Here is a 14,592-nt window from a genome sequence, read left to right as displayed (position 1 = left end):
CAAAGCCATGTCTTCCTCAGGGGCTGCGCACTTCTAGGGATTCAGCTAAGTAAACTCAACAGCTCATGTGTGGAGTTCTGTGCTGCCTAGTGGTTAGGGTTCTGGCCATTCACTGCCGTGGCCAGGGTTCAGTCCCTGCTTGGAGAGCTGAGATCCCGCAAGCTGTGTGACATGGCCAAAATTAGAGTAGTGTTTAGGAACCTAGTTCCCTGGTGGAGCAGAGGTTAAGATTCTGTGCTTCCAATGAAGGGGGGCATGAGTTTGATCAGGTCAGGGAACTAAGATCCCACATGCCATGCTGTATGGTCAAAAAAAAAAAAAAAAAAAAAACTAAAAAAAAACAGCTCACATGTGAACTTTGCCTTCTGTATTAGTGATCTGTTGCTGAAATGTACTGTAAAAGGTAGTGACTTAACAATAAACACATCTCACGGTGGCTGATGATCAGGAATTACAGAATGGCTTGCTAGATGGTTCTGGCTCAGAGTTTCTCATGCTGTTTTAGTTCAGCAATCAGCATGGGCTGCATCAGATGAAGGCTTGACTAGGGCAGAAGAATTTGTTTCCCAGGTGGCTCACTGTATGACTGGAAGTTAGAGCTGGTGGCAGAAGTCTCAGTTTCATGCCACATAGATCTTGCCATGGGGTTGCTCGAGTGCCCTCATGACACAGTGGCTGGCTTCTTTCAGAGTGAGGCACCCAAGGGAAAGCAACATGGGATCCATATCTTTTATGACTAGTGTCAGAAGTCATACATGACTTCTACAGGATCCTCCTGACCACAAGGTGATGCCACATGATAGGGAGCTGCACAGACAGAGCAGGATACCTACCAGAGGTGGGGGACCACTGGAGGTGTCTTGGAGACCAGCCACACACCTTCCTCTCAAACCTGCCATGGTCACCCTCACACTCGATGAACTAGTGGCGCAAAAAGATGGCATGTTCTTCATGCCTGTAAGATCTTTGTCTCCTTCTTGCCTGAATTTTCCCCCAGCTTTCAGTTCAGTTCAATTCAGTCACTCAGTTGTGTCCCCAGCTTTATTGAGGTATAATTGACCAAGAAAAACTGTATATATTTGAGGGGTACAACATGATGATTTGATATATTTGCTAGACATATACATCGTGAAATTACCACAATCAGGCTAATTAATGTATGTTATCACCTCACATAGTTACTATTTTGTGTGTGTGTGTGTATGTGGTGAGAACATTTAAGATTTATTTCTTGGCAAATTGTAAGTCTACAATAATACAGTATTATTAACTACAGTCCTTATGTACATAAAATCTCTAGAACTTATTCACTGCATATAACTGAAACATCGTGCCCTTTAACCAACTATCCCTGTAAGTTTCCTGCTCCTGAGTGATAATACAGCCGGAACAGTTCTGTGGCCAAACTCAGGGTCTGGGGGTAGGAAAATACCCCCTCCTATGACAGTGGGAAGAACTAAGAAGTTAAAAAGCAGTCAAGGGTCCAGGGAGGGGTGAACTGGAGCCAAAAATTCAATCTTTAAGAGCAGGAAAAAGCGTAATATTTTGGGACGAAAAAACTCTAGTTGCTGAATGATTGTCTCCCAACTAAACTTATAAATCTGCTTTGCAAATACTCTATTAGCATTAAGCTTTGTTTTCTGTGTAAATCTTAATGGCTCCAGGAGAATCCCCATTGACAGAGGAGCCTGGTGGGCTGCAGTCCATGGAATCACAAAGAGTTGGACACCACTGAGCAACTGAGTACAGCACAGCACTCCTAATGAGTATTTACAGATGTATTATTTCATAAGATATATTTGTTGGACTAAATTTCTGAATTTCCTTCTGAAGTTGGGGGAGAGCTGAGTATACTGAGGGCACTGGGGATGCAGCAATTGTAGGTTCCTGCATGTGAAGTGTGTTGAGACCTGGGCAGGACGTGGAGCTGGTCCTTGGCATCACTCAAAGTCGTTCCAGAGGTGCTTGCTTCACAGCCTCTCAGCTCTCAACTGACTGTAAGCAAATTCCTAGTCAAAGAGCTGGCTGAAAATGGCTGGCTGAAAAGTGTTGACTTTTGGGGTGTGTTTGGATGTCAGTACTAGAATCTTAACCACCTAAGGAGGCCTTCAGGGATGAATCTCCAATGATGGGGGATCAGGCAGCCTAATAATAAAATTAATAATTTCTCCTCCAAAGTAGAGAGCATCTTAACAGCATTTAAAGCATGTGCACACGAGCCCCATGAGCAATTCCCCATGATTCAACATGCGACATTATCTTGCTTATTTTTTATGGCAATCTTCAGGCAAACGCAGGAATGACCACAGTACGTGGTGAGAGTGGGTCCAGAATCCTAGTCATCAGGGTGGTGGTTGGTGGTTTAGTTGCTAAGTCGTGTCTGACTCTTTGTGACCCCATGGACTGCAGCCTTCCAGGCTCCTCTGCCTCTGGGATTCTTCAGCCAAGAATACTGGAGTGGGTTGCTATTTCCTTCTCCAGGGGATCTTTCCAACCCATGAATCAAACCCAGGTCTCCTGCATTGTAGGCAGATTCTTTACCAACTGAGCTATGAGGGAAATCATCTGGGAGCAAGTTCAACTGTTTTCCTTATGCAAACAAAGATCACTATCTTTTTATGTGGACCATTTTAAAAGTCTGTTGAATTTGTTGCAGTACTGTTTCTGTTTCATGTTTTTTTGCCACAAGGCATGTGTGATCTTAGTTCCCCAACCAAGGATTGAACTTGCACCCCCTGTATTGGAAGGCAGATTCTTAACCACTAGACTGCCAGGGAAGTCCCAGGAAGATCATTTTAAAATACTCTTTGCTGTGTGGCCACTCCTGTCCCTCTCCCCTCCCCTCTCTCTGTCTCTGCCTCTCTCTCACCCTTTCTTCTTCTCTTCCATTTTTCACTTTTCCTCCTTTATCATGTTGGTGGCCCTTCCCTTCTGACACAGTAGTTAAGGCACATGAGTTGCCCCACCATCGTGAAAGAGGAGTGGAGTATCTCCCCTCCTTGAGCTGCTGTCTATTTGTCTGCTTCCTTTATCCTGAGCCCAAAAAATGGACTGAGAGCTTTCCCTTTGGCCCCAGCCCCAAATACATTAAATAATTAATTCCCATCACTCTCCTTTGTGTGCCTTATTTCTATATCACCCAGAATAGCTGGTGGCATTTCCCCTGCATAAAGAGGAAGCAGAGAGGTCAGTTGGCATTTCTGAAATATATATGTATTTTACAAAGCCACGCAGTAGCAGGGCTTCTTTATTCCTTCATTCCTGTGACTGATTCATAACAAGCAGCTTCCTAGCTCTCCAATTGCTCAGCCAATTTCCACTTACCATCTTGCAATCTGGTCAGTGATTAATGCCCACCTGAGTATGGCTGAGGGACAAAGCATTTTCCCAATGGTAAAATCCAAAAGGAATTTTCTAGTCATTTTAAGTCTGTGCTGCCGTTCCCAGTAAACCAGTTGGAAAATAAACAAAGTGAGCTTCTTTTATAAGATGTGGAGCTCTGATCCAAGATGGTATTTCTTCCTATCTTTCCTTTCTGTGATGGCTGATACAGGGCACAGCATAAATCCTGGTGATAACATGTTTTCCTTCTGGACCTGTCTTCCTAGACATTGTAGGGGACAAGAATAGGCCACCTCCAAATATGCCACTTTGGCATAAGGATTATTTTGAGCTGAAAGTAATTAAGAAACAGCAGATGCAGGAAGAGCTCTGTTAAAAGCATCATTTCCCATGAGAAAAGCACCCTCCCTGCACTGGGGAAAGGATAACATTTTTATCACTGGAGATGGGGCACCGGTGCCGAGACAGATCTGTGCAGACTCCTAACTCACCCCTTATCTGCCACCAGCTCCATGTGTCTCCTTGTCACGGCCCCACAATTCACCCCCCTTGGAGCTCAAGTCTCTTTTCCCTCTGTTTTGTCACATCTCCACATATTGATCCCTGCTCTTTCGTCAAAATGGTGTTTAAGTTGTCAGGCCTGTTTCTTTGGCAGTCACTTCTTTCTAAAAAGCACCCCCCCCACACACACATATGTCATGTAAAAACATTAAATCAAATAAAATGTGTATCCTTTTTCTTGTGCTGTCTGTGGTCACTTTACTTTGAAGACTCCAGCTACAGAACCTAAGAGGGTAAGTTCAGTTCAGTCACTCAGTCGTGCCCAAGTCTTTGTGACCCCATGGACCACAGTACACCAGGCCTCCCTGTCCATCACCAACTCCCAGAGTTTACCCAGACTCATGTCCATTGAGTCCGTGGTGCCATCCAACCATCTCATCCTCTGTCGTCCCCTTCTCCCCCTGCCCTCAATCTTTCCCAGCATCAGGGTCTTTTCAAATGAGTCAGCTCTTCGCATCAGATGGCCAAAGTATTGGAGTTTCAGTTTCACCATCAATCCTTCCAATGAACACTCAGGGCTGATCTCCCTTAGGATGGACTGGTTGGATCTCCTTGCAGTCCAAGGGACTCTCAAGAGTCTTCTCCAACACCACAGTTCAAAAGCATCAATTCTTCAGCACTCAGCTTTCTTTATGGTCCTACTCTCACATCCATACATGACCACTGGAAAAACCATACCTTGACGAGATGGACCTTTGTTGACAAAGTTATGTCTCTGCTTTTTAATATGCTATCTAGGTTGGTCATAACTTTCCTTCCAAGGAGTAAGTGTCTTTTAATTTCATGGCTACAGTCATCATCTGCAGTGATTTTAGAGCCCCCCAAAATAAAGTCAGCCACTGTTTCCACTGTTTCCCCATCATACTGTTCATGGAGTTCTCAATGCAAGAATACTGAAGTGGTTTGCCATTCCCTTCTCCAGTGGACCACATTTTGTCAGAACTCTCCACCATGACCCATCTGTCTTGGGTGGCCCTACATGGCATGGTTTAGTTTCATTGAGTTAGACAAGGCAGTGGTCTGTGTGATCAGATTGGCTAGGTTTCTGTGATTGTGGTCTCAGTCTGTCTGCCCTCTGATGCCCTCTCTCAGCACCTACTGTCTTACTGGGGTTTCTCTTACCTTAGACGTGGGGTATCTCTTCACGGCTGCTCCAGCAAAGCACAGCCATTGCTCCTGACCTTGGACGTGGGGTATCTCCTGTCAGCCACTCCAGCGCCGTGCAGCCGCCACTAGCCGCTCCATCTGGTAAGAGGGTAAAGGCAGTCTTTTCCCCCCTCCAGTATGTTCTTAAATGCAGGGTGATGTTCCCTGGACATGTTTTACTTGTGAAATAGTTAAAAACCTACCTATTTCCTCTTCTGACCCAAAAACTCACCCAAGTGTCAGGGAGGAGGAAATTTCCCCTCTGCCCCTCTTGAGTTCTTGTGACTGGACTAAAAATAAAATTGACACCAGACAGAGTATCAGGGACTTGAACCTGGCCAAAATCCAGTTTAGGAATCCAATCCACATGACCAGGACTCTCTCACTCTCTCTCTTTCTCTGGTGAAAAGATTTGATGAAGTAAGATTCTTATAGTAATGAGCACAGCACTGGACAATAATAGGCAACAAGCAAAGTCTTAGCTCCTCTACGTAGTAATTATCCTTAGATGGATGTGCTACGTTCAACAAGATACTTCTGGATAGGACAAGAGAAAAATAGGTGATTGATTTTATAGCCACCAATAAAAGTCGTTAATACTCCTTGGATGAGTTTGGGGAATACATCACAGAAAGGACTCACTCTCTCTTTACACATGTGCACTTCTTGCTTGCTAGGCATTCAAGGGTAAAGTGGGCCGAAAGCTGGCAACCTGAGACAGGTACCTCTGGCCCCTAAGAAGCAGCTCAGCACGTCAGAGGCTGGGGACCAACCCCCCTCAGGAGCAGGCTGCCCACAGTCCCTGGAGACTCAGAGCAGTCGGCACTGAGTGGAAATGTGAAGAGCATGTGCCTTCTCCCAGGCCAAGGCCAGGGTGAGCCAACCCTGCTGGAGACCCAAAGGCACTAGAGCAGGACTACTCTTCAGGAAGACAAGCCGATCCATGTGCCTGTCTCACAGTATAGACCTGACAACACTAAGGCCCAAGCTGACTACTCTCTGAAGGAGATTGACAAGGGATTGAAGGTAGAGACCGCTGCTCTGCACCCAGGTCCCAGAACAGACGTCAGCGACAGTGCTGATGGATTTTCACAGGCTCCTTGTCCACTGGGACCTGCTTGCTTCTGACAGTTGCTTCATGATGGTTCTGGGGAAGAGTGACCCCTTCTGCCCTGGTGATCAGCAACTGCTCCTCAAAGTAGAGTAGTTGGTCAACCTCAAAACAGTCACTGGCTCGAGGTACCACTGTTTCCAGAGCTGCCCAGACCTCTGCCTCGCTGGCTCCCTGCTGCCTTGCTCTCTTGAGGTAACTGTAGACCTCCTCAAACACCTCCGCTCCCAGCTTCTGCACAGCGGATCTGCCAGGCAAGTCAGGAAAGAGCAAGAAAAGTTACACATTGAGAAACTGTACAGTCAGCCCTGTGTGTCCACAGGTGGTTGAAGCTGGGGGTGCGGAACCTGTGGATACCAAGGGTGACTGCACTGCCATTTTATACAAGGGACTTGAGCACCCTTGGATTTTGGTATCTGCAGAGGGCAGGCACATTTCCTGGAACCAATCCTCCATGGATACCATGTTTGTGTTTTTTTTGGATATCATGCTTTTTAAAATCATTAATTAGCTACTTTCCTGGTGGTCCTGGTGACTGAGACTCCATGCTCACAAGGCAGGGGACCCAGGTTTGATCCCTCCACAGGGAACTAGATCCCACACACTGTGCTCTCAGTGAAGGAGGACTGGTTGATCCATGGTGAGACAACTAGGTCCCACATGATGCAACTAAGACCCGGAGCAGCCAAATAAATAAATAAGTATAAAAAAAAATTTTTTAATGAAAAATGTGTGATGAATTAGGTTGATGATTATACTGTCGTCCCTTTGGCACGGCATTCATTCAGGACCCCTTGCAAATACCAAAACCATGGATGCTCAAGTCCCTTTTATAAAATGGCATAGTATTTGCATATAACCTATGCACATATCATGGAGAGGACAATGGCACCCCACTCCAGTACTCTTGCCTGGAAAATCCCATGGATGGAGGAGCCTGGTAGGCTGTAGTCCATGGGGTCGCGAAGAGTCGGACACGACTGAGTGACTTCACTTTCACTTTTCACTTTCATGCATTGGAGAAGGAAATGGCAACCCACTCCAGTGTTCTTGCCTGGAGAATCCCAGGGACGGGGGAGCCTGGTCAGCTGCCATCTATGGGGTCGCACAAAGTCGGACACGACTGAAGCGACTTAGCAGCAGCAGCAGCATGCACATATCATCTCTAGATTACTTACAGTACATAATACAATGTAAATGCCATGTAAATACTTGTAAATACAATGTAAATGCTATGAAAATTGTTGCTGGCTTGCAGCAAATTCAAGTTTTGCTTTTTGGAACTTTCTAGAATTTCTTTTTCAAATATTTTTGACCCCCAGTTGGTTGAAGCCACAGATGCAGAGCCCAAGGATACTAAGGGGCAAGTATAAATATTTTTATAACTTTAACTGAAGAAATGTTTCTTTACTCTTCATTTTAATGAATTTGGTGAAAAGAAAAATCAGTTCTTTTTCCCCAGAATCTTAAATGCATTACTGCTAGACAATAATGCTAGTAATGCTAACAATAACTGAAGGCATTAATCACAAATGCTTTCATTTATTTTTTTAAGCTTTTATTGTACAGTGTTGTACAATCTTGTAATCCCTAGAAGACATAGAACTGGGTTAGGTATTATGACAGATAAAAAGAAGTAACTGATCCTGATCTAGTTTACAGACTTGTAATTACAATGCAAGATATATGCACCTTAAATTTTAACTTACATTTTTATATTAAGTCAGAGCTTACACAATGCTTTTACATTTATTCTCTCAAATGACCCTTGTAAACTAAGCAACATATTGAATGTTCATCTCCATTTTACAGATGACAATAAGTGTGTTGGCTTTCACAAACTCACACAGCTAGTGGTTAATGGAACTTGAACTCAAACACAGGTCTTGGAACTTCAAGTGCTGGAGAGACTGGCAGCCCTAGGGCCCCACATCCTCCAGCTTGTGTAGGTTTCCCACCTTTGCTAAGAGATAATCAGAACCGAACCCAAGACACTTCACATCTGTAGTCACCTCAACCACTCCCAGAAATTCATACTTTCCTTGCTGACATGTACCAAACCACAGTCAGATCCCATCACTTCACTGTCTCAGACTCCTATAACATTAGGGTCTGGTCCCTTCCCTACTCTCATTTATCAGGCTGTGCATAATCTGCCTCCTGCCTTCCTCCACCAACCTGCTCTGTCTTGTCCACAGTCTGCCTTAGCCATTAGGTTCCAGTCACACCTACCTCCTTTCTGTTCCTTAAAAACAACCCAAGCTTATTCCCACCTCTGGGTCTGTGCACAAGCTGTTCCCTCTTCCTTAAAATGCTTCTCCCTTTGATCTTTATATTGCTGCCTCCTTCTTGCCATTCAGATCTCAGCTTAAATATCACCTTCTTGGAGAAACCATCCTTCCCCACCGAGTCTAAGAGATCCATCCAGTTGTTCCACAGGATCACACAACCTGAACTATTTGCACAGCACATATTACTTTTGGTATTTTTCTTCCATCTTTTTGTGTGTATGTTTGCTGTTGGCCTCTCCCTACTTCCCTAATTAGCATACAAATTCCATAAAGGAGGGACTCAGCACCTAGGACAGGACCAGGCATTCAGTAGGTGCTCAGGAAAGACTTGGGGAATGAAGAAATGACCTAGACGGCCACCAGGTGCCATCAAATAGTGTCTCATGATAGTTCCTGGTTGGGAAAATCAGGGATACCTTGTGGAAGAGGCGGAGGCACCATCTCACTTGAGCTGTAACAGCTGGAGGATGTGTGTGGGAGCAGCGGGAGACCAGTGAGGTGCCTGGTGGGTGTGGAGGATGCGCAAAGACGTGGGCGAGAGCCATATGAACACAACATTAAAGAAACCTTAGAATGTGATTATTAATATTAACCGCTGATGATAAAGAAGCCCCAAATGTCCCCTGAAACCATACTAACAGTTCCTGCACTTTCTCTGTGTGCCAGCCTCCATTCTGAGCATCATCTCAGATCATCCCTTTAAATCTTCATAACAACAGTGTAGATAGACATTATTGTCATTTCCATTTTACAGATGAAGAAACTGAGATACTGAGTGTATATATATACATGGAGAGGGTATCATGTAACCTGCCCACCAGCACCTAACTTTAAAGTGGTGGAGCTGGAATGTGAGTCCCAGCAGTTTCACTCCAGTACTCATTCTTTTCATCACTAGGATATGGACGTCGGATTCAGAGAGATCAGAGTTGGATCCTGGCTCTCCCTTTCACAGGCTGCATGACCTCATGCCAGTTCCTTAACCTCTCTGAGCCTTGGGCTTTTCATATTTAACTGGTATTTACACACACACAGGTGGCACAGTGGTGAAGAATCTGCCTGCCAATTTAGGAAACAGGTGATGGCAGGTTTGATCCCTGGGTTGGGAAGATCCCCTGGAGTAGGAAATGGCAACCCACTTCACTATTCTTGCCTGGAAAAATTCCACGGACAGAGGAGCCTGGCGGGCTACAGTCCATGGGGTCACAAAGAGTTGGACATGACTGAATGACTGAGCGTGCACACACACACATACACACACACACATACACACACACACATACACACACACATTTAAGCAGAGTACCTGTCGCCTACCAGGAACCTGATAACCATTGTTTTACTCTCGTGTCCATTATTGTTGCTTCCCCAGTGGTGAATGACACAGTAATCCTACTTCAGTTCAACTGGGAGCTTCAAGTAATTTTGTTGTTCTGCCGCCAGTTGAGACACTCTTCTAAATACTTTTATCTTTTCTAGCTGAATTTGGGGGTGAAGTGAAGTGAAGTTGCTCAGTTGTGTCCGACTCTTTGCGATACCATGGACTGTAGCCTACCAGGTTCCTCTGTCCATGGGATTTTCCAGGCAATAGTACTAGAGTGGATTGCCATTTCCTTCTCCAGGGATCTTCCCGACCCAGGGATCGAACCCGGGTCTTCTGCATTGTAGACAGATGCTTTCCTGTCTGAGCCACCAGGGAAGCTCCCGAATTTGGGGGGTGGGGGGTGACATAAAAAGACTGGTGGCCCAGTGGGATTTAAGAAAAAGTAGTTTTGTAGAGAGAAACTGAGTTTAACAGAAAACATTAAGAGACACAGATTATTCTTTAGACACAGTTTAAGGAAACCTTGAAAAATGATTTTAAAGAACATAAGAAAATCCTGCACATTAAATATGTATGAGGCCCCACAGGAATAAAAGAGTGCCATAAGCTCTCCCTTTAATACCATTGTCTTAATGGTCATTGGTGCTAACAAGTACCAGGAACCTTTATGAAAGGTGGATTTTGTACCACTTCTCTCCATGTCTAGTATTTCCAATGTCCGTCTCTGAATCTGGTGGGCAGAGACAGATGACCACTTCACATGCTTGGGCAACACATGACACCCCTAGATGGGATGTGTGATTTTCAGGCCCTTTATGAAAATGGTGGTGCAATAGGTTCTTGTTGGGTACCCGGTTACAGCTAACCATTCCTGGAAGGGCTATTTTATTTGTGATCTAAACATCCTCCAGCAAATGTTGATGCATAAACTCACTGTCTAAAAAGAAAAATCCATCTAGGTATAATTTATGAAACACAGCTAAAATATAGAGCATTGAAAGGTTGAGAGTAAGCAAATCTAAAAATAAAAGATATGCCAGGCAAATAAAAACCAAAAGAAATCTGCTTATTATATATGTTTTATGAGACAAAATAGATTTAAGGGGAAAAAAAGCCTTAATAGAATAAAGAATGCCACTAGATAATGAAAACAGTTTAATCCACCAGGAAGAAATGAAAATTCTAAATCTGCATGCATCTAATAAAGTAGAATAAAAATACATCAAGTGCAGGACTTCCCGGATGCTCCAGTGGTTAAGAATCTGTCTTGCAATGTAGGGGACTCGGTGCGATCCCTGGTTGAGGAATTAAGATCCCGTGTGTCTAAAGAGTCTACATGCTGCAAAATAAGCCAAAGCCAAAAAAAAAAATTCATCAAGCAGTACAGGGAGAAATTGTCAAATACATTCTCATAATGTAGGATTTCAGTTATTGATATACGAAAGCATTGGAAAAAATTAGTAACAGAAAATCTGAATACACTTATTAAGCTAGATTTAATAGATATATATAGGACCCTCTCCCATCTGATGATTATAGCAACCACATTCTCTCCAGACTCTCATGTAACATTTACAAAAAACTGACCATATACTAGACAACAATTCAAGTTACTACACTTTTCAAATACTGATTTTTATACGAGATCTTGTTATCCGACCACAGTACAATTGTTAAAAACTTGTAACAAAAATATGTGGTAAACATTTCTGTGTTTGTAAATTTATTTATTCCAAATAAATTGTGGGTCAATAACAAAATCAGGCCTGCCATAAACAAATGCCAAAAGAAAAGTCACAGGTGCTTTAAGATTTACATGTTGTAAGACTGCACCATAAATCTACTCTGACACTCAGAAAACAGGCTGTAATATTCCTGCAATGATGTGTTCTAGGAATCACAAAACAGAATATTCTATTTCAGGGGTCTTTCCTGCTATTATCTAAGATTTGAAAAGGGAAGGGAGTGTTTCCTGTGTTGTTTAAGGGGGAAAGGGGGGTTAGTTTTATCAAACGGAGGAACTATCCCTTTAGTTAGGTGGATAACTCCAGTAAAAAGAACTTTATTCTCAAATGAAAAAAAGTGTATTTTAATTCTTTTTCATCTATTTTGTCCCATGCTTCATATCCTTAATCAATTTTATCCTCTTGTTCAAAGCATTTTAAGTGTTTCAGATCAGATCAGTCGCTCAGTCATGTCCGACTCTTTGCGACCCCATGAATCGCAGCACGCCAGGCCTCCCTGTCCATCACCAACTCCTGGAGTTCACCCAAACTCACATCCATCGAGTCAGTGATGCCATCCAGCCATCTCATACTCTGTCGTCCCCTTCTCCTCCTGCCCCTAATCCCTCCCAGCATCAGAGTCTTTTCCAATGAGACAACTCTTCACATGAGGTGGCCAAAGTACTGGAGTTTCAGCTTTAGCATCATTCCTTCCAAAGAAATCCCAGGGCTGATCTCCTTCAGAATGGACTGCTTGGATCTCCTTGCAGTCCAAGGGACTCTCAAGAGTCTTCTCCAACACCACAGTTCAAAAGCATCAATTCTTCGGCACTCAGCCTTCTTCACAGTCCAACTCTCACATCCATACATGACCACAGGAAAAACCATAGCCTTGACCTTTGTTGGCAAAGTAATGTCTCTGCTTTTCAATATGCTCTCTAGTTGGTCATAAGGTTTCTTCCAAGGAGTAAGCATCTTTTAATTTCATGGCTGCAGTGATTTTGGAGCCCCCAAAAATAAAGTCTGACACTGTTTCCACTGTTTCCCCATCTATTTCCCATGAAGTGATGCGACCAGATGCCATGATCTTCATTTTCTGAATATTGAGCTTTAAGCCAACTTTCTCACTCTCCACTTTCACTTTCATCAAGAGGCTTTTTAGTTCCTCTTCACTTTCTGCCATAAGGGTGGTGTCATCTGCATATCTGAGGTTATTGATATTTCTCCTGGCAATCTTGATTCCAGTTCGTGTCTCTTCCAGTCCAGCGTTTCTCATGATGTCCTCTGCATATAAGTTAAATAAACAGGGTGACAATATACAGCCTTGATGAAGGGATCCTAAATATCATCTTAGTCCAGATGCTTCACTTGCTTACTCCTTGGAAGGAAAGTTATGACCAACCTAGATAGCGTATTCAAAAGCAGAGACATTACTTTGCCAACAAAGGTCCGTGTAGTCAAGGCTATGGTTTTTCCTGTGGTCATGTATGGATGTGAGAGTTGGACTGTGAAGAAGGCTGAGCACCGAAGAATTGATGCTTTTGAACTGTGGTGTTGGAGAAGACTCTTGAGAGTCCCTTGGACTGCAAGGAGATCCAAGCAGTCCATTCTGAAGGAGATCAGCCCTGGGATTTCTTTGGAAGGAATGATGCTAAAGCTGAAACTCCAGTACTTTGGCGACCTCATGCAAAGAGTTGTCTCATTGGAAAAGACTCTGATGCTGTGAGGGATTGGGGGCAAGAGGAGAAGGGGATGACAGAGGATGAGATGGCTGGATGGCATCACTGACTCGATGGACATGAATCTGAGTGAACTCCGGGAGTTGGTGATGGACAGGGAGGCCTGGCGTGCTGCGATTCATGGGGTCGTAAAGAGTTGGACACGACTGAGCGACTGAACTGAACTGAACTGAAATATCATCTTAGTCCAGATGCTTTGCTTGCAGGCGGGTGCTCTTTGGGTGGATCACCATCCTGCTGAGACAGTGGCAGACTCGGGGAGTTGCAAGAAGCCTCCCATGGTTCTAAAGAAGCTCCAGCTGCCTGGAGAACCCCCCAGTATGTATTTGGTTGATTTTCCAGCCGAAAGAGCGTCTTTCGGGGGAGCACTATGCTTACTCTCTCTCCTGTCTCCTCCAGCCCTGTTTCTCATCCTCCAAACTTCTTCACTAGCCTCTTCTCATGTTTAATTATTATTTGTAAACAATATATTTATCACATCTATCTACTTTCCCATCAACTACTGGTTGCTCTGTGTGCCCTCTCTTTCTCCCAGAGCTGTAAAGAAAAGGACTATGTCAATGCAGTTCTTTAGTGTTAGTCCCTCAGTCGTGTCCAACTCTTTGCAACCCCATGGACTGTAGACTGCCAGGCTCCACTGTCTATGGGATTCTCCAGGCAAGAATACTGGAGTGGGTTGCCATTCCTTCTCCAGGGGAATCTTCCCAATGCAGGGATAGAACCCTAGTCTCCAGCACTGAAGGCAGATTCTTTACCAACTTACCTGAGCCACCAGAAAATCAGTTCAAGGATGGCACACAAAAATGTGCTCACATTCTAAATATTATTTAAGTTGGAAGCAATCTCAAACTTACAGAAGAGTTACAGGTGTAGTTCAAAGAACGCTTTTTTGGACTCTAGCCTTTTTGCCGACCTGATGTTCCTTTCTCCTGTATTTTGTGTGTATTCTTTACAAATAAAGACTGTGTGTGTATTCCTTACAAATAAAGACACTCTCTTACATAACCACAGGCCAACAATAAAAATCACAAAATTACCACTGATACATTACTGTCATCTAATTCTCCAGTCCACTTAAGTTTCCCCAGTTGTCCAAGTTCACTTCATTCAGTTGCTCAGTCGTGTCTGATTCCCCAGGGACTGCAGCACGCCAGGCTTCCCTGTCCATCACCAACTCCCAGAGCTTGCTCAAACTCATGTCCATCAAGTTGGTGATGCCTCATCCTCTGTCATCTACCTCTCCTCCTGCCTTCAATCTTTCCCAGCAACAGGGTCTTTTCCAATGAGTCAGTTCTTCACATCAGGTGGCCAAAGTACTGAAGTTTCAGCTTCAGCATCAGTCCTTCTAATGAAT

General features: G+C 44.0%; 1 protein-coding gene across 32 annotated transcripts in view; it reads right to left on the bottom strand.

Annotated features, from left to right (window-relative positions):
• Positions 1–5,527: 5,527 nt before the first annotated feature.
• NEK11 (NIMA related kinase 11) overlaps positions 5,528–14,592 on the bottom strand; it is a 272,407-nt gene continuing 263,342 nt past the window's right edge. For 22 of the 32 annotated variants that reach the window (XM_086345852.1, XM_086345908.1, XM_086346034.1 and 19 more), the window contains one exon: positions 5,528–6,407. In XM_086345852.1, coding sequence (XP_086201978.1) covers positions 6,116–6,407 — 292 coding nt within the window. In that variant the 3' untranslated portion in view covers positions 5,528–6,115. Of the gene's footprint in view, positions 6,408–10,841; positions 11,115–14,592 lie in introns of those variants that run through there. The other 10 variants (XM_086346250.1, XM_086346699.1, XM_086347282.1 and 7 more) reach the window with 2 other exon arrangements.

The sequence above is a fragment of the Bos grunniens genome, chromosome 1 (assembly GCF_055505025.1).
Source record: "Bos grunniens cultivar Pamir isolate PY7600 chromosome 1, Bosgru_T2T1.0, whole genome shotgun sequence".
In the NCBI taxonomy this organism is placed as follows: Eukaryota; Metazoa; Chordata; class Mammalia; order Artiodactyla; family Bovidae; genus Bos; species Bos grunniens.
The sequence above is the reverse complement of the archived record's forward strand: the minus strand, read 5'-3'. Positions and strand labels throughout refer to the sequence as shown.